General features: G+C 27.2%; 5 protein-coding genes and 1 long non-coding RNA gene across 10 annotated transcripts; 4 read left to right on the forward strand and 2 right to left on the reverse strand.

The window, feature by feature from the left end:
- The first annotated feature begins 1,983 nt into the window (after positions 1-1,983).
- LOC149062262 (zinc finger MYM-type protein 1-like) lies at positions 1,984-6,276 on the forward strand. Its single transcript, XM_089215271.1, has 8 exons — positions 1,984-2,330; positions 2,739-2,825; positions 2,896-2,979; positions 3,050-3,133; positions 3,204-3,287; positions 3,358-3,441; positions 3,540-5,291; positions 5,435-6,276. The coding sequence occupies exons 1-8, from the start codon at positions 2,123-2,125 to the stop codon at positions 6,193-6,195; spliced, it is 3,144 nt and encodes a 1,047-aa protein (XP_089071397.1). The 5' UTR covers positions 1,984-2,122; the 3' UTR covers positions 6,196-6,276.
- A 5,757-nt stretch (positions 6,277-12,033) lies between these two features.
- Positions 12,034-13,740, forward strand: LOC149062263 (uncharacterized). The gene is made up of 3 exons (XM_089215272.1): positions 12,034-12,282; positions 12,368-12,514; positions 13,045-13,740. Exons 1-3 carry the CDS (start codon positions 12,034-12,036, stop codon positions 13,738-13,740), a joined length of 1,092 nt encoding a protein of 363 aa, XP_089071398.1.
- Positions 13,741-15,616: 1,876 nt separating this feature from the next.
- On the forward strand, positions 15,617-18,008 carry LOC149062264 (uncharacterized). Of its 5 annotated transcripts, none has more exons than XR_016189777.1 (6): positions 15,617-15,743; positions 16,035-16,146; positions 16,517-17,088; positions 17,158-17,204; positions 17,330-17,516; positions 17,673-18,008. It is a non-coding gene; the product is annotated as an uncharacterized LOC149062264 (long non-coding RNA). The 5 variants fall into 5 exon arrangements; XR_016189776.1 differs by lacking the exon at positions 15,617-15,743 and adding an exon at positions 15,750-15,898; XR_016189774.1 differs by lacking the exon at positions 15,617-15,743 and having other exon boundaries at positions 15,773-16,146.
- Positions 18,009-18,218: 210 nt separating this feature from the next.
- On the reverse strand, positions 18,219-19,154 carry LOC149062265 (uncharacterized). The gene is made up of 5 exons (XM_089217491.1): positions 19,075-19,154; positions 18,888-18,986; positions 18,780-18,818; positions 18,630-18,714; positions 18,219-18,566 (listed from the first exon to the last, which is right to left on the reverse strand). Exons 2-5 carry the CDS (start codon positions 18,919-18,921, stop codon positions 18,314-18,316), a joined length of 411 nt encoding a protein of 136 aa, XP_089073617.1. The 5' UTR covers positions 18,922-18,986; positions 19,075-19,154; the 3' UTR covers positions 18,219-18,313.
- Positions 19,155-21,052: 1,898 nt separating this feature from the next.
- LOC149062266 (uncharacterized) lies at positions 21,053-22,442 on the forward strand. Its single transcript, XM_089215273.1, has 2 exons — positions 21,053-21,244; positions 21,288-22,442. The coding sequence occupies exons 1-2, from the start codon at positions 21,053-21,055 to the stop codon at positions 22,440-22,442; spliced, it is 1,347 nt and encodes a 448-aa protein (XP_089071399.1).
- A 1,015-nt stretch (positions 22,443-23,457) lies between these two features.
- On the reverse strand, positions 23,458-25,554 carry LOC149062267 (E3 SUMO-protein ligase ZBED1-like). Its single transcript, XM_089215274.1, has 3 exons — positions 25,381-25,554; positions 24,858-25,038; positions 23,458-24,761 (listed from the first exon to the last, which is right to left on the reverse strand). The coding sequence occupies exons 1-3, from the start codon at positions 25,552-25,554 to the stop codon at positions 23,458-23,460; spliced, it is 1,659 nt and encodes a 552-aa protein (XP_089071400.1).
- Positions 25,555-26,686: the final 1,132 nt, after the last annotated feature.

The raw sequence follows: 26,686 nt of genomic DNA on the forward strand, positions 1-26,686 counted from the left end.
TATTACTGTCTCACATTACAAACAATATTTACCAAGTTATTTGTGTTTTAAAAAAAAACTTTAAATTTATTCAATAAAAAATATTATACAATTAGTTTATGGTAATTATTTCAAAAATATCCTATACTTTGAGCTTAATTATAAGTTATAAGTAAAGACCGGATTTAATTGATATTACAACTTTTTTTGCATTTAAGATAAATCAAATCAGATCAAATATGAACACGATTTGTATTAATTGCAGTCTTTCTATTTAATTTTATGTTGAAATTTTTGCAATTTTCAATGTTTTTGCAATTTTTTATATTTTACGTTATTAAATGTACAAATCAATATTTCTTAACTAATTTTATAATATAAAAATAATAAATTTATTATGGACTTTCATTATTGGTTAGATTATTTGATCTAAGAAGTATATAACGTGACCCTCATGCTAAAACCACATATCTCATGTTTTTGAAATTGTTCAGGAGACACAATAAACTAAATAAATCGCTTTTCAATCAGAAAAATTTAATTGTTAGACTTAAATTTTATTGAATAACTATAGTTAAATAGCAAATTGTATTATTTTCAACAATTTAGTCAGTTTAAATTTAGTTGTATGAGATACGTGTTATTTCATTTGGAGATACGTGTTTTTATCATTAAATTAAATTAGATACGTGTTATTATTTACCATAAGTAATTAAATTAAAATATTATTTATTAATAGTAAAATTGTTTTTATTATTTAGAACTCATGAATAATAAACTGTTACAATATGTTATAACAAAATAATTACACATAATATTCAATTTTAAAAAACAACCTTTATTCATTATCTATTATCATTATCTATTATTACTAATACAAAATTAGGCAAAGGAACAAATTTTCATACCTTATGAGTTATGACAGTCATAGTTAATTTTGTAATAGTTAAAAAATTAATTCAAATTTGAGATCATAACCTTTGATTCTCACTGATTATTATTTTAATAAACTTGATATTTACCTATTCAAAATAAATATCTTTAGGAACAATAAATTAATCAAATTGAATAGGCACTTTAACTTATAAGAACAATTTACAAAATATTATTATTTTTTTTTTAACATTTATTAGAATATGTACAATCTGTAATAATGGTTACAATAAGCATATGGGCTGAATTTACAGTTGTTGTGAATGCGTGAGGTGAGTAGCAACCCGGCGGTAACACTCGACTACATAATATTATAAAAATAGAAATCAACGTTTTAAAAATAAAAACAGTTATCATAGTATTATAAACTTAAAACATTTTATAGGTATCTACCCAGGGGCGCCGAGACCTATATTGATGTAGGGCGACTGCCCTACATATTGAAATGGGTGGGTGGGTGGGTGCCGAGTGGGCAGTAGCTGATGCCTGATAGATGTTAACTGTAAGAAAGATTTAAAATTATTATACGTAATACACTATAATATAATACCTATAATAGTTGGGTAACTAATACAATAGTATAAGAATAGTTTGGAATATTACAGGTATAACGATAGTATAGCTATTTTAACAGCTTATATGTAATGATGTACAATATTCGTAACTTGTATACCTAGCATTGGGCCGTTGAATTGAATTATTATTTTGTACTGCGTAAACTGTTGAACGTCATATTATACAGATTGTAGTTAGTGAATACTGGGTATTTTTCATAAAATATCGAATAATTTGCAATAGGAAATACGTCAACACATGTAATGATGGTTGGTACAATAATAAAATTGTAACAAAAATCTAAAATTATCGCGGATTATCGTAATCACATGGAATACCCGTAAAGTGGTAGTATGCCAGATGGCCAGTATAATATCAAAATATTTTTAGATTTTATGGTTTTATTATAAAAGAATAAAAGTATAATATATTATTATATATAATTATTATTTTATCTTAATACGATGAAAACATCATTAATTTTCACATAATTCTTCATTCAGTCCGTCAGTCGTGTGCTGTGTTACCATTTATTTATTTAACTCTTGTGTAAACTGTGCATCATTTAATTATTATAGTGTTGATTCTACATTAATACATTATACGTAATTATTTAGTTTTATAATTATTACGCGTTATTAATTAAAAATTTATTATGTCGGAATCTGAAAAATTGATGTGTGTATGCGGTAAAAAACGAGAAAACATGAATAATACAAATTGGAGAAGACACCTGGACAATTGTAGGCAACGTAAAACGAAAATTACTTCTCGAAGCATTACTTCCTTTTTTAATACACCGAAACCGAAGAAAGTATGTATGGATACCGATACAATTCGTTATCCTTATCCAACTCTAGATGGTAAGTCTTACACTTTGATAATGATAAATATTTAATAATTATTGTATAATTTGCAAATGTTTACAAAATTCGAAATTTATTGTATAATTAACAGAAAATTTAAAAAAATATATATATATAAAATAATATTTTGTCAAGTAGGAATATTAAAAAGTATTTTGTTGTCATTAAATAATAATTGAAATAAAGATAAAATTTATAAAAATACATTAAGGTCAGAAAATTTTTTAAACTTTTTTTTCATTAAGTATTTAAGTACCTAACTAATTATTTGTGAATACATTTTACTGCATATTATAATATAGCATATTTCATTACTTCTTAGTGCATAAAAATCCGTGATCTAGTCATTTTTTTAGTATTTATAACAATTTAGTATTTTAGTATCTTTTAATAAATGTATTTTAGCGTTCATAAATGATCCAGGTTCTAGTGTTCATGAGCAAATTAAACAAAAATACATGGTTCTTACTTCCAGTTCTGTAAATAAAAACGGTAGGTAAAAATGTTTATAATATGCTGTTTTAAATGTTGCTCTAATGTCTATTTAAATACACATTTTTAGTTTTGGACTCTGTTGTGGGTAATACATTTAGTCAAATTGCAAAACAAATTGATCAAGATAGTGGTAATTCTTTTGATAAAAATGGTAGGTAAAAATGATTATAATATGCTGTTTTAAATGTTGTTCTAATGTCTATTTAAATACACATTTTTAGTTTTGGACTCTGTTGTGGGTAATACATTTAGTCAAATTGCAAAACAAATTGATCAAGATAGTGGTAATTCTTTTGATAAAAATGGTAGGTAAAAATGTTTATAATATGCTGTTTTAAATGTTGTTCTAATGTCTATTTAAAAACACATTTTTAGTTTTGGACTCTGTTGTGGGTAATTCATTTAGTCAAATTGCAAAACAAATTGATCAAGATAGTGGTAATTCTTTTGATAAAAATGGTAGGTAAAAATGTTTATAATATGCTGTTTTAAATGTTGTTCTAATGTCTATTTAAAAACACATTTTTAGTTTTGGACTCTGTTGTGGGTAATTCATTTAGTCAAATTGCAAAACAAATTGATCAAGATAGTGGTAATTCTTTTGATAAAAATGGTAGGTAAAAATGTTTATAATATATAATATTTACAAGTATTTAATAAAATAAAGGTTGCTAATCATTTTTTTTTATATATATATATATATTTATATAGATATGAATACTATCAATACTGAGGTGGAGACTGTCAATATTGAAGTGGATACTGAGATGGAGACTGTAGACATGTTCAGAAATGACCCAGCACATTTTGTCAAGTTAAAACATATAACACCGGAAATTAGAAGTTTAATATTAGAACTAGGTCCTTGTCAACCAGTGTCAAATGATCTTCCAGGAAAGAGTTTTCCTAAAAATGTTTCTAAAGAAAATAGAAGCTTTAAAGAAATATACTATTACCGGATTCTTCCTGACAAAACAAAATGTCTCCGCGATTGGCTGTCATATTCTCCAAGCAAAAACAAAATATATTGCATGCATTGTTTTTTATTTGGGACAAATTTGCACAAAAATCTAGAGAAATCGTGGAAAAAAAATGGATTTGACTCTTGGAAAAACTTGTCTTCCGGAATAGAGTATCATGAACTTACAAATGATCATATAAACGCCACATTAAAGTTTAAACTTCGAAAAACTTCACCTCCAATTTTGCCTAGTTTGGAATACCAACGTAAAATTGAAGTTGCGATGAATCGACAAGTAATAAATGAAATTATAGACATTGTTTTATACTTAGCAAGACACAATCTGGCTTTTCGAGGTCATAGAGATAATTGGTTAGTAAGTTCGCCTGGTGGTAATTTCAAAGACTTGGTTATTTTAATAGCTAAAAGTTCAGCTCCATTATCTGACCATTTAAATAGTATTAAACTAAAAAAAAAAAATCAAATTTCTTTTGTTACCTGGGAAAGACAGAATCAGTTAATAGATTCAATATCTCATGATATTTCCACTCAAATTCAACAAGCAGTTGTTCAATCCAATATGTTTAGTATATCTATTGATTCGACTTTTGATGCTTCACGTCGCGAACAAGTATCATTTGTTATTAGATATGTTGATGATAAATTTGGGTTAATTCACGAAAGAGTTATTGCTATTAAAGAATCACCTATTACAACAGGAAAAGACTTGTACAGCTTATTTGTTGCTATTATGGAAAAAGAAAAACTTAATTGGAAAGATTGCCTTGTTGGGCAGTCTTATGATGGTGCTTCGAACATGCGAGGAAATTACAAAGGCTTACAAGCACATATAAAAAGAGAATGTCCACAAGCTTTGTATGTATGGTGTCACGCCCACCGACTAGCCTTAGTAGTCAAGCAAGCGGTATCCTGTGACTCAAATTCAAGAGACTTGTTTGGAAACTTGGAAAGTCTATATGTCTTGTTATGGTGTTCAAAAAAAAGAGCAGCAACATTTAGAGAAGCTCAAAAAAAACACTTAGATTTAAAATACACCCAACAGCATGCTGTTAAACGAGTCTGTACAACACGTTGGAATTCCCATTCAGCCGCTTTGAATGTAGTTATCAAGTTCCATTATGCAGTTCTACAAACATTGGAAGAAGTAAAAAATCTTGAAGGAGTTACTGATGCAACTGTTGGTGCCAATTGTAGTGGTCTTATAGATTATTTTACATCACGGAGATTTTTATTAACTGCTTTCACATTCAAAAAACTATTCGACATATTAGAAGTAGTTACTAGACAATTTCAAACCCATGATATGGATATTTTATTGGCAACAAGTATCGTAACTAAAACCATTAATGCGATTAGAAAATTGAGAGCAAATAATTCATTTGAGGAAATTATAAAATTAACAGATAATTTTATCAATGAGAGTGACACAGATTTTACACCATTAAAAAATATTAGACCTAGACGTGTTCCAATTAAAGCAGGTATGATATTATTTATTTAAATTTTACAATGCTATGTAATTAACTAGAAAATAAATATAAAAATATTTTCAAGGTTAAATTTATTAGTTAAAAAGTTATTTTTAGTGAATAAAACAACTAATTGTATTTTATTAATTATTTAGGTGAACTAATGCAAGATGTTCCTATTGTTTGTCCAACTAAAAAGTTTGAGGTTGAAACTTACAATGTTGTAATAGATATGACTCTAAATGAATTGAGTGACCGGTTTGAAACCACAAATATTGGACCATTAAAAGACATTGCATTGCTCTCATATCGTAGAATACAAGAAGTACACAATGATCCAACAATGCTACCAAAAGATTCATTTATAGAGTTATGTGAGGTCTATTCAATAATTAATAGAGATTGTTTGATTTCTGAATATATGCAGTTTTGTAAAAATTTCAATGAATTTGAGAATAACTTAAATTTACCAAAGTTTTTGCATGATGTTAGTAATAATAATTCAAGTGATGATGAAGATGAAGATGATAATAATGATGACAACATTTCAATGCTTGAACTAAATACATATGATGATTTAAATGAAACTTGGAATAATCAAAGAGCAATTAAAAACATTGGAAGTACTAAAAAAATTTTTCAAATGTTTTGTACAGCTAATTTAACCAGTTGTTTTCCAAATTTGTATGTAGCATTAAAATTATCAGTCACTCTTCCAATTTCTAGTTGTAGTGTTGAGCGTTCATTCTCAAAGTTAAAACTGATTAAAACTAAACTTCGAACTTCCATGCTACAGAATAGGTTAGAAAACTTGATGAAAATCAGTTGTGAAAAAGACTTAGATCCAGTAGTAGACAATATAATTTTATCGCTAGCTGGAAAAAGTTCCCGCTTATGTAAAGCATTAGTGTATTAATGTACTTTGTTAATGTTTTTATGAACAAATGTTCAATTTTTCTTATTGTAAATACATTACACCATTGATCATAATAATTTGTTATTTCTTTTCATAACATTTTTTATTTCTATTCAATTAATATGAATTTATATAATTAAAAATTAAGAATTGATCTGTTATGACAATATGTTATTATTTAAAGTAATAAATTTTAAAAATGTAAGCAATGAGTTAGAGTTTATATATTTTTATTTAATTATCATTATTACTAATGATCTATAATTATATTCATATTTTATATTGAAATTAAACATAATATGTATATTTTTCTAAAATAGTACTAATCAAAACTGTAAATAGAGAAACATAAAAATACATGAATTTTTTATAAATACCCTTTTACCTCTGTAGATTTCATGTAAAAACTATATATTTCTTATTAGTAATAATTTATTTGTATGATTTTTAAGTGGGTACCATAGTTATGGATTTTTGCTTGTTATATTCTCAACACAGTTTTATGAACTTATTGAGAATATATCTATATTATAACTGCCTTATTGAATGAAATTAAGATAATTAACTTAAATAGGTATTTAGGTATGGTGGGTGGGTGGGTGGGTTGTCAATTATGATTTGTCCTACATATATTTTTATATTTCGGCGCCCCTGTATCTACCTAATATAATATTAGAAAGCTGTCATTATTATTAATGAAAAAAATACAATTTAATTTGTACCTACTTCCTCATAGTAAAAACATACAATATAAATAAATGCTTAATATTTTTATGAACAAAAAATAAATCAACTTGTATTTAAGTATATTATTAAAAACAAATATTCATAAATTATAATGTGAATAGAAACCAACTTATTAAAAATAAAATCAGTCATAATATTTAAAACTTAAAAACGATTCATAAACAATTTATAGGTACCTACCTTATATATTATTAGAAACCTTTGACATTAATATTAAAGAAAATATTAAAAAAACAAATAAAAAAATTGTTAAACTTTGGAAATTTTGCGAGCCTTTAACTGTTGTTGATGTGGTAAATTATCATAAAAATCATGCACATCTCTGGGCAAAACCACTTTTAGTTTCTGCAAATCACTCCACTTTGAAAGTGTTAGTACATTTCTTGTTTGGTATAAATTTGGTGCTTGTTGAAATCAATATTTTTTCTGGAACGATTATATTGTGGAATTATCCTGATACTCATCATCAAAATTCAACTTAAAATAAATATTATGAGAAATCGGATCATATTTTAATGCACTAATATCCTTTACTTCTGGGTCTCCTTTTGATTTTCCTGGTCTTATGGACTTACTATAAAATATAATACCTTTGTAATCTTTAAAATTTGAATGAACCATCAAAATTGATTCATAAGGATTGGGGTTTTGGCGTGCAATTTTGGTAAGCTTACTATAATCTGAAGGTAAATAAATTTCTTTATTTTTTAAAACTTTTTCTATCTTGCTATGGACACTATCACAAGGCATCTGTGTATGCCCTTTAACCAAAAACTTTTGCTCAATTGTAATATTATTTTTAATTGCAAACTGGAGTAAAGTGTTTGATAAGACACTATTACGATTCTGGTACCCACATCCATCTGAATAGAGTATTATGTCATTTTGAGCTGTAGATTCTTTAATGCAATTTTGAGTTAAATGTTTAATTATAAGGGATACAAAAACAGATGCTTCTAACTCACCCTCTGATTCGCCCCACCAATAGTTTGAGCACCGGTGTTCATGTGCTAAATTATACACTGTAAAATTATGAACTTTTAACTTCATACTATAGTAAAGTGCACTGGCATTTAATGATGGGCATAACTTGACTGCCTGTAGTCCATGGTAAATACATTTTTTTTATATTCCTGAGCATCAAGGGTATCTTTAGTAAGCTCTTCTCGGGCTCTGTCTTTTTTTTAATATGCTGTTGATAGTCAGTTTCACTCACCTGTTTCACTTTATAACTAGAACATTTGTCACATACATCTTTCCTTGGTTGAAATATTGAAAGGTTTCTTTTTTCATAACTGTAGAAAAAAGACTATTACTTAATGGATTTCCTATAGAGTCTTCAACACACTTTTGTAAATAAGCCGAGTATACTCCATTTTAGAATTAAAAGGCCCTTCAAGGTAGAGTTTGTTGGTTTTTTGTTTACAGTAGTGACTGGGCATCTTGGCTAAACTGTCAATCCATACATTTAAGTGGTCATATCTCATTAAAACAGACCTACGAGGAGATATTTCATATTGGTCTTCATCAGTTGCCACTGCATTAGAGCCAATCTTTTTCAATTTTGTTTTTGGAAGTCCATTAACTTGATTGGAAGAATCTAGCCAATTTCTTACCATCCACTCATTAAGACCTAATGTATTCAGAAACATGGTCTTGCACACAACAAAGTTAACATCTCCAGATTTTAAATGATATGTGTAAGATAAATTTCTTCTACTACTTTCTCCGGCAGCTATGGTTTCTTGTTTTTGTTTCCTGTTTTGATACCATGTTAATACAAAATGTACGTTTTTCCTCCCAACTACATTTCCAAAAGTTATCAAACATTAATTGTCTTTCATGCTCTAGGAAACTATTGCAGTGTCGTAGTTTTGACTTAATACAATAAAATGAAGTACACGCAGGTTTTAATGTTTTTTTTTTTACGCTTAGTATCATGGAATACTGATTTTCCTTCCTTGTGATATCCCATATAATCTTGTCCATACATTCTTTTTGTTTTAGCTTGTTCTCTGATCCATTGACTTTTCTCCGCAAACAGTCTTCTTTTTCTTTTTCCATTACTATTATGATTGATGTCTAAACATAATTGTAAAAATAATACTATTCTATAATATTGTATAATATAAAAACATAAATATTATAGTGAGTTAAAAATAATACCTGAGGTAATCACATCATTATCCACATTAATTATTTCATTAGATAACTGTTCGTTCAAATCATGACTAAAATTCAACTCATAAACATCTGCAATAGAATCTAAAAAATAATTTAAAAAAAATATAACACTACACTATATAAAAATATAAATATTAATATGTTGAGTTAAAAATAATACCTGAGGTAATCACAATATAATATTTATTTAATTAGATAACTGTTCGTTCAAATCACGAGTAAAATTCAACTAATATTATCAACATTTTCCATAATTGTATTGTTATTATTCATATTATTGTTCTCGAATTTAGATACATTGCCATGCAATATATTAATATTGTTTTGATCTGTATTATCTTTGTTCTCATTTGACTTACTTACCAAGTTCATCAATAATTTGCATCTGTTTGATTGCGAACAATAATCCCACAATATTATTACATCTCTCAAAAAGAAAAAAATTTTATACTCTCAAAGTAACATGAAAATATTATTTTCCTGTAAAACAAAAAATCTATTATTTTAATTTTCCTATAATTTATTCATATCCTGATGTGATCATAATTATAATTTTATTTTTATTGATATAAAAAAAAATATATATATATTGTCATTATCCTATAAACCATGTGATGCCTGCCAAGGCAATTTTATTATATATTAATTTTTTTTTTTTATGTTCCTCCTATGTACATTTGTTATCCAGTAATTATTTACAGAAATTCTTCTGTCAGTGTATGTTGGTTGAATGCGGCTGTTGCGTTCTGACGGTGACGGTATGGACTGACAGCTGCGGCGACTGGATGACCGGACACTTCTAACGACTCTATTTTCCCTGTGGTATGATTATAATTATTTCCCCTATGTGATCCCCTTTGTTTATTATGTTTCCTTGACCCGCTATTCTCCCTCTTGCATAACACTTTTAGCCCGTCAGTGGTCGCGATGTGAGCGCCACGCTCACATTTAAACGAGTTTGGTCATCACTGGCTTGTTTCTGGCGTATTTCGTGTGAAACTATAAATACCTCTTATCGACATATATATAAATATAGAAAAAATTAAATGTTATGAATTTAGCAATATTTCTGCTTTGTGTTGAAGGTCAAAGTCATTAGTCACAAATAACTGAGAGCAGCGCTTACGCGCGACTAATGCCGTATTTATTTTATATTGTTATAGGTATTGTGGTTTGTTTCGTAATTTTATTATTTCGTATTTTTATATAAAAATGGATAAAGTGATACAAAATATCACCTCATGGGTTGAAGAATCAGAAAATTTAGATTGTTTACATGATACAGATGATTCGGCCGTTGATCCTGATTTTGTTCAGCCTGATAGACAAGAACAATGTGAAAGTGAGTCTGATTTTTCTGATACAGAATTTATCGCAAATAAAACATTGAATACGCGTAATAGACCAAGTACATCTCGTAGATCTCGTTCTAGAAGTGCTTTGTCGGATAAAACTTCTCAAACCACCTATTATTTAGGTAAGGATAATATTACGAAGTGGAATATTGACGGGCCACCTTTGAATGTACGTACGCGCTCACATAATATAATTTTACATTTGCCTGTGGTAAAGCGGTATGCGAAAGACGCCAAGTCTATAATTGATTGTTGGAGTTTGTTTTTTGATAATTAGAAGTTTTGTTTTCAATGATTTTTTTTATTAGAAGGAATAATATTTCTGAGGATTGAAGTAGATACATTTTATTTGCCATATGGTTGCCATGGGGGAAAAGTGCACGATTCAATAATTTTATAATTTTTATATTTTTGTTTTGCCAGTTTAAAGGGAAAGAGTTATATTTTCTAGATTTTACAGTTTACATTATTGAAAAGGGAAGAGAAAGAGAAAAAAAATAATAGATTATGAGTTACAAAGGGGATTTTGGACATTTGAGTCCTGTCATGGTCGCCATATGTGAGATCATAGTGTTTTTTAAGGACCACCCACGACTCAAGGGGAGCACTTGAGTGGTGACCTGCGAGCCGCACCCAGGCATGTAAATGGATGCTTATTTTTTTTTTTTTTTTGGGGGGGGGGGGGCGATCAGTGGCAAAGTCATAAATTAGTTGGTAGTATCATATTATTATAGTCATTATTATAAGCAGTGTTGAGACTTATCTAGATAAATTTATCTAGATATTTCATCTAGATAATATTTATTTATATTTTATCTTATCTAGATGAAAATGTGGATAGGTATCTAAGGATTGTCTAAGATAAAAAAATCGTTATCTTTTTAGTAATTATCTAGATAATATAAGTAAATCGAAAAAAAAATTTTTTGAGCGCCCTATATGCATACAATTCATCCATGGAGTCCATTTTATAAATATCAAATAGAAAATAGTCATAGTGTTAAATATAGTAAAACACGATCAACAAAAATAATAATAATTAATAATTATACGAACGTCGTATTATAATTATAAATGTATAAAACTATCAAGCTTTTAACAGGAAAAAATTAATTCCCAATCTATAAATAGACCAAAATGAAATTAAATTATTACGCCAATGATAATAATATGACGTTATCTATGGGCACTATATAGGTATTTTATACTATGGCACTACGCGCGGACAATTTTAGTAATAAATAATAATATCATAATATCATTGATTGTGCTTTGTTATAACTTATAAGTCGGTACTAATCACTCATAGTAATCAGATCTATACGACTATACGCTTTGTCGTTGTCGCTTGTTGGTTGTGTGCAGACTTCAGTGTTAAGTGTTTACAATATTACGAAATCTACTTTTATTCTTAAACCTTAATACTACTTAATTGCTACGTATTTTCATTTTGATATCCGTTGATATTTTAGTAATTTAAATTAATTATAAAAATGAAACGGTTCATGATTAAATCCGCCGATTTATGTGTGGATACTTCGGTGAAAAAAAAATGCATAATACTCAGTCATTGGAACTCAGATACGTGGATGATCCTTCTACTACAATTCAGCATGCAAATGAAACTACTAATACTGAATCCCCTGATGAAGAATTGTCCAAAATGTCATACTTGTTTGATGGTGAATTATACAACATTGTTTCACTTGATGGCATTAAAGTTTCTGCTAAATGTACTACATGTTTCAAAGTAATTAATGGCCATACAACATCAACTGGAAATTTCCTCAGTCACATAAAGGTACCTATTTTTTAATTGTTATTTATTTATTTATTTATTGCTATAGTATTTATAATTACCTAATTTTATATATTTCATTTTACAGATTAAACATAGTTTTATGATGTCTAAGGTACAAGTCAAAAAAGATGCTAAAAAGAAAAAAGTAAACGATGAACTCAGTACTAGTAATTTATTTGGAAAAAAACAATCAAAGTTATCGTTTAATCAATCTAAAATTTCAAAGAAAGATGTAAGTTAACAATATATTTTTATGTATTTGAATTAATTAGAATGATATTATAGCAATAAAGGCACACTTATTTTCTGTGGATGGGTTAAGTAGGTCAATTAGGTAGTAGATCAGTAAATATATTGTTTAAAATAAGAATGGTAGGCATAGGTTTTTTAAATATTGACCAATAAACCATATGAGATGAATTAGCTTTAAATGTTGACATCTTATTATTGGGTAAGTAAATTAATAATTATAGGTAGAAGAATATTCAGTTAAATTATTTAAATTACAAATTTTTGTTATGATTCAAAAAAACAAGTACATTGATTATTTTTGTATTTTATTGAACTGCTTATTTTAAAATGTTACTATATTATTTTCTGACTTCTGTAGCTGTATGAAAATGTAATTTAAATAAAACGTTATAAATCTACAAATTTGATAGTGACATAAGAATTTAAATAGCCAAATAGGTATAAAAAGAACATACTATTATTTATTTTTACAATTTTTAAAAAGTTAAAAAGTTTACATTTTTGTAACAGGTTAAAGATCTTATATTCAATTACATTGTTGAAGAAATGAAGCCGCTTATAACTTGTGAGAAACCATCTTTTAAACGTTTGATTCAAGGCTTAACTTCTCAAAATATGGTACTTCCACATAGGAGAGTAATCGCTAATGAACTAAAAGCTAAATATAAGTATTATGTAAAGATGTTGACCGAATTAATTGAAAATCAAAATTTCATTTGTTTAACTGCTGATATCTGGAGCTCTAACAACAAAAGTTACTTGGGAATGACGTGCCATTTTATAAATGAAACCAATTACAACCGACATTCGTATGTATTAGCTTGTAAACGGACAAAAGGCAGCCATACACACTTAAACATTTCAAAGGTAATAACTAAAATAATGCAAGAATATAAAATCAATTGTGAAAAAGTTTCACATATAGTAACAGACAACGCTTCAAATTTTGGCAAAGCATTTAGTCAGTATATTGATACTACTATTAATACTAAAAATGTTAATGATCCAAATTATCTAGGTATTATTAGTAGTGACTCCGATAGTAATAATGAAATTATAAATAATTCAGACTCAGAAAACGATTCCGACATTCCCAATTTAGAAATATTTGATTTTTCATTGTTGGATTTTGACTCCAATTCTATTTCTTTGCCAAGACATATTACACTACATATCTCACTCTTTAAATTTAATAGCTACAACTGACATATCTAAAATAGAACAAGATGCTTACAATAAAATATCAAAAGCAGTATTTAAAAAATTATTTTCTTTTTGGAACTTGTGTAGCAGAAGCACTGTTGCATCGGATAAAGTAACAGAATTGTGTGATTGTAAATTTCCTGTGCCATTTATTACCAGATGGAATTCTATGTACAATGCTGTTCAAAAGGTTGTCTCTCATAAAGATAGTTTGGCTTTAGTTTTTGAAGAGTTAAAATTATGTAAAATAAAAAAAATGAATGGATATTCTTAGATGAGTACACCAAAGTAATGGGTCCACTGGCAACATCATTAGATAAGCTTCAGGGTGAAAAGTCATGTTTTCTAGGCTATGTGGCTCCTTCTATATTGGCATTAAGACTTCTTATGATACAAATGAATGACTTAATACATTGTAGAACTTTATGTTTGAAAATAATAAGTAGTATTGAAAAGAGATTTGATTACATAATTAATTTGAAAAAAACAAAAAGTAAGCCATACATTTTATCTGCAATTAGTCATCCTAAATTCAAACTGACATGGGTACCTGAAAGATATAAATCTTACTGTAAACAAATGTTTTTAGAAGAATGCATTTCAATAAGTTCTTCTTCAGTCAATAATCTCAATACAGAAGTACATTTGGACGATAATAATAGTGATGACGATTTTTTTCAAATTTTATCTGAAGGTCCCAGTAGCGCATATTCCAATTTAGACTTGGATGTAAACAACCAAACAAATCAAAATTTTGTAAATAATCAAATTTCATCGTATTTAAATACTAACAATAAAGATTTAACTGTTCTTGATTCATATTCAATAATAAAACAAATTTTTTTCAAATATAACAAAACTCTCCATCAATCATCTGCACCTGTTGAACGCTTATTCAGTAGGTAATGGCTCTCAAATAATGACACCCAGAAGAAATCGTTTAAACGATAAGACTTTTGAAATGCTGCTTTGTTGTAGGTGTCTTCAACTTAACAAATAAAACTTTCCAACATTTGTATATGTACATTGTACATGTATATATTATTATTATTATTTTTTATTTTAAAGTTGAAAAGTAATAACTGATTATGTATAAAGTATAATATTACACTTATTAATTATTTAAAAATATTCATTATTATTATGCATTATGTAAAATTTTAATTTGGAATTTTTATGTTATTAATAAAAAGAGATTTTTGTTTGGAAGAATTATGTTTTGAGTTATAATGCTTAAAATTTAAAATGTTTCTTATGCATACATTTTATTTTGTATTGTCATTAAATACAATATAAATGTTTTAAAAATGGTTTATGGAAGTAGTTATTTATTAACAATTTAAACTTCAAAATTGATTAATTTTTATGGTGGGTACTATAAGATAGAGTACTTAATTTAATAAGTCTCATTGTTCAACTTTTAATTCATTTTAAAACACAAATTATACTTATATTAATCTTTGAAATTATGTAAGTAAGAATGACAAATGGCCAATGGGTAAACATATATAAAAAAAATTGTGGAATATTGATGGTCATTATTTATGTTATGTTTAAAAAATCTGTATTCTTAATCTTAAGATTTCAATTATTAGTAGATATATTAATTTTCCACAATAAAATATAAATTTAATTGTTGGTTAAATTAAACTATTTTAAACATTTAAATGTTCCTCTTTTTTTTTATCTAGATAAATTTTGTTTGTATTTTACATAGACATATAAAGAGATGGACTGCGCTTAGAGAGAGAGGTGTCAAGTCATCATTGTTAAAGAGAGAAAAATATATACTACAGGTTGGCATGGAGTAAACGACATATGTAACTTTATTATTCCATATAAAAAATAAAAATTATAGTGATTACTGATTAGTGATTACAATTTACAATCAAAATAAATGTAAACATTAAATAGAAATATAAAATAATTTAATATACAATATATTAGTATATACAAATTTAAAAAAAATTATAATCGTTCCAATATTGTATATTTGTATGTGCTGTGTAAGTAAAAACTAATAATTACTAATTATTAATTAAATATTATAAAATATAAATTATAATTGTCAACATCAATGTTTAATATTATAATATCTAATTAAACTATTTATATAATTACAAGAAAGCAATACATTAATAGACAATAATTTAATGCCTAGGTACAGTATACATTTATACAAAATACTATTGATTCCTAAAATGTATAGTTTTTGTCAAATGTGATCTAATTCTTTCCTTGGGTTCACTAATACTATTATTAAAGTGATGAAGCCTAATTGTATAAAATGTTTTTAGAGTGATTTTTATAATTTGAAGTAAATGATTATTCAATGGAGATTGATCTAAAATGTGGTCCGAAATTTGATTGAAAAGTTTATTAATTTGTAATTTTGATGAAGCCTTTATGGTAAGATATTGAATTATATTAGATTTTAAGGATGATAATGAGTGTTGATGAGATCTAAAGACTAATTCAGCAGTCTTGCATATTAATACAATATCTTCTGAAGGTTTAATCAAACCACCTCTATTTTTAATATTTAGTAATGTATTATTTAATACATTATGACCAGTATTGGTCAATACATTTAAACATATATGGCATGACACAGTTCTGAGCAATTTTCGTGTAATAAACCCACTTATATATTCAATTACATTATTCATATATGTCAATTCAGTGCTAATGAATACTTCAATATTTTCTTTCAAATCATCATTGTCATCTTCAGCACATAAAATATCTAAATTGTCAACTAATATTTTGGATTTTTTAGATGAACTGATAGTTAATATTGGTGTATAATCTTGTACAGTACAGTTGGCTTGAGAAGATACTTTTAATTCTACATGTACAATCAAACGTTTGTAAGCTGCTTCGAACTAAGTAGGTGTAGGGTTATTGTTAAACCCACCCATTGATCTAATATTTGAGAATAATAACTCCAGATGGTCTTGAGAAACCTTATAAGTTAAGAAAAAATCTAAAACTTTTGTCATTATTACATCATAGTAAAAATTCTCAACGCTTGTTAAACATACAATAAGTCCAACAAACCCTGTCTTCCTAGTACTTTGCACAAGTGGCTGTGATTCACCTTTAACTATAACTGTAAGTCCTTTTAAATAATTAATAGACTCTTCAATAAAATGTTTGATATTAAGCTCATCATTTATCTTTAATGGCTTTTTGTATGTTCCTTTACTTAAAAAATTTCTTGTGTTAAGAAAATCAAAGATGTTATTTAAAGTCTTACAAAATATTATGGTCGAGTCAACATTATCAAAATCTACAAGTTTCAATACTTTAGAACAAAATTCAAATGCATCTGCGACGCTATTGCTAAAGGTTTGACAGGCCAATTTTACCTTCATTTTTTCCTTATAGTAATTGATATGGCGTTGTCTAATTTTGCAGCCCGCATGAAGATTTGAATTTTCCTGAAGATCTACTAACTTTTGAAAGTAATTCCATTTTATTATATTTTTATTGTGGTCATAAAGTTCTTTCCAGTCTCCTAGAGTATTACGGCATAGCTTCAACATATGAGCTGGATCAAGAAAAATATGAATTTTTTCATTTGTTACAGGGTGGTCAAAAAAAGGTTTTATTTGAGATAATGATAAGTTTGCACCCAAACAATTAGCCATAGAAATATTTGTTGCGGCTCCATCAAATGTCAATGTTTTCACACAAACTCCAGTATCATGAATATAAGAAAGAGTCGTATTTACTAAATTTGCCTTTTCTTGGGAGCTCAAACCATTAATTAAAAAGTAAGCTACAGGTACTTTCCAGTGTGAATTTAAGGCTACTAACATAAAAACTAAAGCCTCTCTGGCTTTTGGTAAGCCATCAAAGTCACTATCTTTAATACCACAACTTATATAACCTTGTAACCTGTCCCCGTTATAATGTACATGTTCTTTCAGGTACATTTCATCCATTATTAAGCCACACAACAGAGTCTTACCTTTATTTTTCATTTCTTCACTTTTAAGACGAATAGCATTAATTGATTCAGAGGTAAAACCAGGAGAACCGTCGATCGAGGAATACCAATTTCGTAATGTGCTAGGGTGAGGTAAAGCGTTATTAAAAGAATCTCGAACAAAACTGTATGCAGCTGGTGAATAAAAATGTAGGGTTAATGCAAATTTAGGGATGTCTGCCGATATACATTTTGAAGTTGTCATTTTTAATTGCTTCATTATAATCTCATTTTCTGTACTAGGTAAGGTTTCCTGTAATAAAATATTAAAAAAATACTTTGTTTTTGTTTTTATCTTTATTTTTTGAACAAATTAAAACCATGTAAAACTTATCTAAAATGTGAATTACACACATAAATAAATTGTAACTCGCCAAATTCACCAAAACAATACACTGAAAATCTATAGTTAAACACATTTAACATTAATATATAAATATAACATGTAAGTTAATTATATTAATGTACTACTTCTACTACTATTACTATTACTACTACTACTACTAATACTAATACTACAAAAATAGGATTATATTTTAATACAATTACCCTGTTATGTACATGCCACAAACATGTAACTTTTTAAGCAAGACAAACCTTTAAAACTGTAAAACAATTATCACTTATAATCTTTTTTTCATTTTTTAAATAGTTCACTAAATTATCCAGTGTCTTAATTTTTTTTCTCAAACGGTAGTTTTCATTTTGTAAGATCTTGATTTTTTTTTTATGCTCATTATACATGTGTTTACTAGCATTCCAAAATTTAAGTCTGCTATTTGGACTTTCTATTTCCAAAGGATCTGAAAAATCACCTACAAAACACTTTCGCTTCCTAAACATAATATTGTAATGTTGAAAATGTTTACTAATTTGAGTCATTTTATGAATTAATTACTTCTTTGCCGGTTCAGTATGTTTACTGTTTACTTCCTTTACTTTAACGACTGTTGTATTTGTACTTTCTAAATGCTGAATTCCACCTAAGGATTATTTATTAAACAATTTTGTTATAATTTAAAAATTAGTGTTTAAAATATTAACTTACTAATGGAAGTGTTTAAATTATCAATAGATGGATCTGTACCTATTAAATAAAAAATATTAAGTATAAACTATAAAATTTAAAATTAAATTAAATTAAATAATAACTGACATGCATAGGATGTTGACATGTTCTTTTCTAGCATATTTTCATTGCCAAATAATTGTATAGGTTCAATTATAGTAGTATTGTTTAGTTCTGAAATTGTACCTAAATAAATGTATACATATTATTGATGTGGATTTTTACAAATTAGTAGGTATGTTAATATTTTCTAAGGTTCTCTAAAACAGCTTACTATTAGAAATATTTAAACCATATTTGTTAGTTGAGGTAATATCATCATATGCTAATTGTCTTTTAATAGGAGCTGTAAAAAAATATTTTTAATTAAATTGTTTTTTCCTTTTTTTTACTTTTTTCAACTTATACTAAACAAACTTGACAGATTTTTACCATTTACAATAAATATACATGGAATTGCAGATTTTTTTAAGATTTTCTTCCCATAAACACCGCCAATATAATAATCATCATATGTAAAATGATTTTCACATATCAATGAATTTTTTGTAGCTTCAAAACCAGGTATATGTTTTTTTATCATTTCTGTCCAATCATGAACTCTACCTTTAGGTATACTGTAAAATGTAAATAAGATTACATTTGTATACCTAGTAATTTATTAGTTGAAAATGTTTTTATATTTCTTCAACAAAAATAAATTACCTGTGCATCATTAGGCCATTTTTTTCACTAGTGCCACAACCTTTAATTGAGCAGTACCTCATTGTGTTTAAAACAAGTATTTAAAATGTTAATAAATAAATTGAAATTGATTTAAAATATATAATTTTAAGATTTAATTCAAAAACCACATGAGATTAAATTTGATTAATATAATATTATCTTCCCAAATCCCAAGGTTTATCAAATAATAAATATTTAAACCATAGCACGATTTAAAGTAAAAAATGAAAATATTTCAGATTATTTATTTATATTTATTTAGATTTTATAGAATAAAGCTTGGAAGAATTGATATGATAATATTTTATAATCCATGATACCCTTTAGTATTAGTCTGTCTCTCTCTCTGAATAGTTGATTTGCCTTTAATGGACGGGGGGTGAGGAAAGCGCAGTCCATCTCTTTATATGTCTATGGTATTTTATCTTATCTGAGATAATTTAAATACATGCTATCTTATCTTAATCTAGATAATATTAGAGCAATAATCTTTTAACTATATCTAGATAATTTTTACTTATCTGGTCTCAACACTGATTATAAGTACTTAGTTTAATTATAATTGTGTAGCTAAATATTTAATTGAATAGATAAATATTACAATATTACATTTATTTATTATTTTAATAATGTTTACAGGATATAATACAAATAAAACATAATAAATCTGTTACTCTTAACTTAACTCTTTACTTAATATTTAATAAGTAAAAAGAATTATTGATGGTCATCTGGATTTATTGTGCCTTTGGCATTAGTTGTTTATTAGAAAAGGTATATAGGTCCAAGATGTGTCAAGATAATTGTCAATCTACATCTTGTTCAGATATATTAATTACAAATATATATGATTATTTATATTACAGAACTGTATAATAATGTGAATATCATTACAAAAAATCCAGTTTAATGTATTATATTCGTATGACTTAATTTAAAAAAACTAAACACAGAATGTACAGAATTCTATTTATAAAATATTAAATTATAACAAAATTTCCAGCTATGATATGTTTTATTTCCAACCACTCTTTGAACAACAAAGAAAGACAGATCTTCTTTTTCAACATTTCTCTTCCATATTTTAAATTCTGTTATATGAAAAATATTAATGTATTAATTATCTATAATATTTTACAAATTAATATAAGTACCTTGGAGTGAATCAGTCCTTACATTCTTTTTTCATTGCTACATTGTGTACTATGGAAATGTGTTCACATAAATTACTTTCCTTACAATGGGGAAATTTTATTACATCTTAGATACTCTGTATACATATATACATATACATACATATATGTATATATTTTAGCTATCTGAAAATATATATAGGTCATTATAGTACAAAAGATTTGTTAAACACATACAAGTAAGATAAGTGAACTAGTTTTATTATCTAAGATTTAATAAAATATAATTTAAAAGGTAATTGAGAACAATTTGGGAGGAAAATTTCTTTTGTACTATAATGATCTATATATATTTTCAGATAGCTAAAATATTCATTTAGCAATAAAGGCAATATGAACAAACATTTGCAAAAAGCTCATGGAGTGGACAACCGAAGTAGTGTACGTTTACTCAAATGTCCTTTGTGTGAACAAGATTGTACAACATGCTCAAATTTATGTCTTTTTTTGTTGTTCAAAGAGTGGTTGGAAATAAAACATATTATGCTTGTCATCGGTCAGGTTCTTCCCGAAAAGAAGGTACAGGTAAGAGAATGAAATGGTCAGAAACTTGTAAAACTGAAAAAATCTCAATAAGATTAAATCTCTTACTAAACAGTCAGAAGTATACAAAGCTTGCCGTACATTAATGGAAATTATGGATGTAGACCAGTTCCAAAATTCTATAGAATGCTTTATTGCAATGCTTAAAGACGACGACGAAACAAAAGATTTTGGTAATTATTTTGAAAGTTATTACTCTCATAGACCCAAAGCATGGGCATTCTGTTATAGACATGATTTATCTTTGAACACAAATATGTATCTGGAAGCGATGCACAAGAAAATAAAATATTGTTACATGCAAGGCAAACAAAATAGAAGAGTCGACAAATGTATCAGTTTGCTGATGCGCTTCGCTAGGGATATGATGTTTGAAAGGACAATACGAATGATGAAAAATAAACCTACATATCGGATGGAACAAATTGCACACAGTCATCACCAAAGCGTACATATTGAAGACAGCAAAATAACAAATATTAACACACACACGTGGCTCGTACAATCGGCGACATCAGATAAAAGTCTATACTCTGTTACAATTAATAACACAGAAAATTTTATAGGATGTCCTTTGGCATGTCCTAATTGTCATGTGTGTGTCCATCAATTTACATGCACATGTATTGATTACAAAATCAAAGGAAACTTTTGTAAACATCTACATGCATGCATTCGAGTGTCCAATAAAAAATTTGAAATTTCTATTGACGAAGACCGAGAAACATCAGCCTTTGATGAGCATAATCGTTATGTTGTTGAAGGAGTTAAAATAAATTCGGTACATCCAAATGAATCTGTTTCAATATCAACTCGCTTTACAGCTCTACTTAATGCAGCAGTAGGAGTGGCGAACACTGCAACAGATGAAGCCAAACTAAAAGGCATTAAAAAACTTGAAGACCTCGTGCAAATTTTACAACAGGGTCAAACAAATCCAATCAATTCCGGTTCATTTTTCCCAAAAGTATCTAACTTGCCAAGCCACAAAAATATTGCGACACAACGTTTTTATTCTACAAAAAAAAAACATAAAGCATCAACTAACAAATTGACAAAACCAACAGAGGTACAAAAATCATCTATTCTGGAAACGATTAATAGTGAAGAGCGATCGAGCCAAACAATACATACTGACTTTGATCATGTTTATTATGATGCCTCTTCAAAATCACAATAACTTACATACTACATACATATTATAAGACATAGATGTATTAAACATCTTTAATTTATTATTTACTATTAGTGATGGGTGAAAATAACAGTAACAGTGATTAGTAACAGTTACCAGACGAGTAGCAATAACAAGCTGTTACTTGGAAGAAAAAGTAACAGTTACTGAGTTACCGTGTTTTTTTTTTTAGAAACATCGATTTTAACATGTTATAGTTATTTCTTGGTTATCGTTCTGAATAACCGTCGCCCGTCGGGATATTGGAATAACGAATAACAGACAAATGGACAATAGTTACTAGTTAGTAAACACCATGATAACAGTAGTGACTAGTGAGTAGTGACTAGTCCGTTACTCCGTTATAACAATTCACTTTAATTTGTTTGTTATAATACCTACTGTCTACCGAAGTACTATAGTATAATTATTAATACTAATACCTATTATAATTATAAATTAACAATAGTTACATAAGTTAATAGTTATAAACAGTAAATACCTGCATTTTTTTTAATTGTGCATTTATCAATGAAGACATTAATTTTATAAAGGAGAACATAAAAAAATATGCATTATAGTACATTTGAATAATTAACAGAAAACTGGTAAAGTAATATTTGTTTGTAATTATAATATTTGATACTTATTCAAATTCAATATAAAAAAATTCAGGCTATTTAACCAATATATTATTATAAATAAAAATTATAAAAACTTGTTAAAAAAAGAGCATCTCTTAATAATAATAATAATAGTAATAATAATAATAAAATAAATATAATAAAACCACTTGTTTACTACATTTATAATTTAACAAAATACATTTTACAAAACATTTTTTTATATAAATCATTTTGAATTATAATGAAGAAATAATAACATATTGACCTTTTCACTTTTTAAACGACAGCGGCGATCATTCAGAACTAAACCTGCACTTGAAAATATCCTTTCACAGGGAACTGATGTACCTAAATGACATAAATAATTCTTGGCCAATAAACTTAGGTTAGGATAATTATGACTGTTCTTTCCACCATTTAAGCGGATCTTGGTTTCTGGATATTACTACATCGTCCATGTAACGTTGAACTTCGTCTATTGCTCTTGATTTAGCATTCCCCAATGGTGTAAATCTTGCCACATTAATATCGATTTCGCTCCAAATTGAAAATTCTCCAGATTCGGGTATAGGAGTCGGCTGCATATTTACATCTGATTGACTCGGTTGTTCTTTGCCTCGAATGATTTGTGCTATATTTTCAATTATTTCATTTTTTATTTGGTTCACATTCATGAAAGGTAGGTGTTTAAATCGGGGATCTAAGAATGTACATTTAGAAAGAGTCATACTTTTTTCACAGTTTTTAAATCCATCCCTTGCATCCATATTAGCTAATAATTTTTTAGCTACAATCAATGCTCTTGGGGACAAATTAATTTTTAATAAATTATTGCACACTTTGTACAAACCCTGGACTATAACAATTACAAGCGACGCTGTCATATATTTTTCTCCACTTATTGCTTTAGTAGCCTCTTCGAAAGGTTTTAATATTTTAATTAAATCTTGTAAAATTATCCAATCTTCAGGTCTCAAAGTATCTAGAGCATTATCTAATAAACCTAACGTACCTCTAATTGATGTTTCCATTTCAACAAATCTATTGAACATGTAGTAGGTAGAGTTCCAACGAGTTTGTACATCTTGTATAAGCTTCTTTGGCTCTTTTATTCCATTATTTATTTGGTAAGTTTTAAATGCATTATAGGCTACAGTGCTTTTCCTGAAATGTGATACTATACATTTAACTTTGTCTATCAGATCATTCTCAAGAACAAGTGCCGACTGTACTATTAAGTTCAATGTATGAGCAAAGCATCCCATATTTTTAAAAGACAATAAATTGAGGGCATTTTTAATATTGGAAGCGTTATCGGAGACCGCAAATGTAATTTTGTCTTTTAAATTCCAAGAAACCAATACTTCTTTAATTCCTTGGCTCAAATTAATTGAAGTATGGTTCAAGTCAAAAGAACGGCACTCTAAAAGTATAGACTTTAACAGATACTCGGAGTCAATGAAATGTATGGTGATTGCCATAAAACTTTCATTGTTCCTGGATGTCCAGCAGTCAGTGGTCAAACAAGCACTTTCAATGGTAGACACCAACTCTTTCATTTCTCCTAAACATCTTTCATACATGGCCGGAATATGGACTTTTGATATAGAGTTACGGTTTGGCAGTTCATAACTGGGGTTCAATGCTTTAACAAATTCTTTAAAACCCGAATCTTCAACAACTTTAAAAGGTTGAAAATCTTTTACAAAAAGTTTTAAAAGTATTTGATCTAGTTTTTTTTTAGCATCTACTGATATTTTTTTAGGCAAATAATTTGAAACAGATGTTTGTTTACGTTTGCGCACTATAGAATTTGAAGCTTGGATCAAGGAGAAAGCATTTGACGAAGATGTTATAGAAATTTGGTCAGATACATCAGTCATAGGAGTAGATGTTGTCGGTGTTGGTGGTAATATTGCAGAAGAACTTGATGCAACTGATGAGGGATCATCAATTTGTTCACTTTCATTATGATTCTAGAATAAATTAATTACAAATTTGATAAAATTTAAATAGTTGCTAGAGTATCTATAAACTTTGTATCTTGATCAGTTTTTAATTTAATTTCATTAAATATTGTACATTAATTGGAATATATTTTAAATAAATGTAAATATGTGTATTGTGTAATATTGGCATTAAAAAGATATCAAACTAATAAAATGAATTAATGTATCAAACTATACTTTTAATAACTATTCATTTTAAACTTGTTGATTAAAGTTAAAATTCTATAATATATTATTAAACTATTTAAATATAGTAATTAAATTTATTCAGTTACTAATATAAAATATTTGATTTTATTAGGTACTTACTTTCGAAGAATTTATCGGCAGTTCGATTCCATGACAATTGGATAAATGTTTTTTAAGATTATATATAGTTGACTTAAAAGAATATTTTTTTCGACATAAATCACATTTAGCAACATACTTATTTTGGTCAAAAATAGTGAAATGTTCCCAAATATTACTCGTGCGTCTATCCATATTTTTAAAAAAATGATACAATTTTTTTTACACTTTTAGAAACTTAGTTCACTAGGACAATAACAGTCAATAGAAACTAGCATTCATGTGCAAGAAATCAGAATGAATTATGTATAACAGATACATACTATAATACTAAAATATTTTACTGCAAGATGGGACACATCTATTTCAGGAATAAACCTGCATAATCCTGTTTGTAAAATCTTTCCTTTACAGACTATAGTACTAGTACTATACACTATACAGACATAATATTTTAATTGGGATCTCATGTTAACTTTAGTTCACTGCTGTAAATAATATAACAGCCCAAAACCCTTAGTAAAACCTCAGACAAATTTGGTTATATTTTAATGAAGTGATAATTTTAATATGAAACAATAAAAATAAATAAATGCACATTTTTAATGCTCAAAAATATTTTTATTTACTAATAATTAATAATAACATGTAAGCACTATACAAATACAATTAAATAATTAGTATAAGCCACAAACGGCACAAACTATAACATAATACACATATACAATTTAAATATGTACTTATTCAATATCAATTAGTGGGAAAGAGACCTATGTACCTACACTAAAATAATTTGTAGGTACCTACTAAGTACGAACACGTTGATATTTAAACATAACAATTTTAACACATAAGATGCTTAGGCAATTTGAGAACCAACATCACCCATCGGTTACCTATCTATTGCTAGGCACTAGTTATTTAAAATTTTAAAATATAAATATAAGAATATAAGAGGAAAATAGGATAAAACTGAACTGGTACCACCCCTGGAATACAGTCAGTAACATAACATAATAACAATTGATGCTTTGGATGAACAAAAATAACAGTAACAGTTATTTTCACTGTTATTTTTTTTGTAACGATAACAGTTGATAACAGTTACCAATTTTTATAACAGTTTAGCATCACTATTTACTATACATAATTTATTAATATTTTATACTTTTTTAAATTTATACGATTTTAATATTTTTATTCTAACTTCTAAAGTGATAACTATTTAATATGTGATAAATTGATAATATCTGTATTCTGTGATAACATTGTGATAAGGTGCACGCATATTTACCGTGGAACTAGCTGCGGTGATCCGCTCGTGACC

Source organism: Diuraphis noxia, unplaced genomic scaffold (assembly GCF_037042655.1).
Source record: "Diuraphis noxia isolate RWA-SAM2 unplaced genomic scaffold, SU_Dnox_SAM2 contig0001, whole genome shotgun sequence".
Taxonomy (NCBI): domain Eukaryota; kingdom Metazoa; phylum Arthropoda; class Insecta; order Hemiptera; family Aphididae; genus Diuraphis; species Diuraphis noxia.

Excerpts from the sequence above, each read along its gene's own strand:
- LOC149062262 (XM_089215271.1), top strand. The coding sequence starts at position 2,123 with ATGTCGGAATCTGAAAAATTGATGTGTGTATGCGGTAAAAAACGAGAA. Across the intron at positions 2,826-2,895 it reads CAGTTCTGTAAATAAAAACG|TTTTGGACTCTGTTGTGGGT; the intron begins GTAGGTAAAAAT and ends ACACATTTTTAG. Across the intron at positions 5,292-5,434 it reads ACGTGTTCCAATTAAAGCAG|GTGAACTAATGCAAGATGTT; the intron begins GTATGATATTAT and ends TTAATTATTTAG.
- LOC149062263 (XM_089215272.1), top strand. The coding sequence starts at position 12,034 with ATGCATAATACTCAGTCATTGGAACTCAGATACGTGGATGATCCTTCT. Across the intron at positions 12,283-12,367 it reads ATTTCCTCAGTCACATAAAG|ATTAAACATAGTTTTATGAT; the intron begins GTACCTATTTTT and ends TTCATTTTACAG. Across the intron at positions 12,515-13,044 it reads CTAAAATTTCAAAGAAAGAT|GTTAAAGATCTTATATTCAA; the intron begins GTAAGTTAACAA and ends TTTTTGTAACAG.
- LOC149062265 (XM_089217491.1), bottom strand. The coding sequence starts at position 18,921 with ATGCTAGAAAAGAACATGTCAACATCCTATGCAT. Across the intron at positions 18,819-18,887 it reads CATGTCAACATCCTATGCAT|GTACAGATCCATCTATTGAT; the intron begins GTCAGTTATTAT and ends TTTATTTAATAG. Across the intron at positions 18,567-18,629 it reads CATACTGAACCGGCAAAGAA|GAAGCGAAAGTGTTTTGTAG; the intron begins GTAATTAATTCA and ends TATTATGTTTAG.
- LOC149062266 (XM_089215273.1), top strand. The coding sequence starts at position 21,053 with ATGAACAAACATTTGCAAAAAGCTCATGGAGTGGACAACCGAAGTAGT. Across the intron at positions 21,245-21,287 it reads TTCCCGAAAAGAAGGTACAG|CTCAATAAGATTAAATCTCT; the intron begins GTAAGAGAATGA and ends AACTGAAAAAAT.
- LOC149062267 (XM_089215274.1), bottom strand. The coding sequence starts at position 25,554 with ATGGATAGACGCACGAGTAATATTTGGGAACATTTCACTATTTTTGAC. Across the intron at positions 25,039-25,380 it reads TGCCGATAAATTCTTCGAAA|AATCATAATGAAAGTGAACA; the intron begins GTAAGTACCTAA and ends AATTTATTCTAG. Across the intron at positions 24,762-24,857 it reads AAATTCTATAGTGCGCAAAC|ATTTTCAACCTTTTAAAGTT; the intron begins GTAAACAAACAT and ends TTTTTGTAAAAG.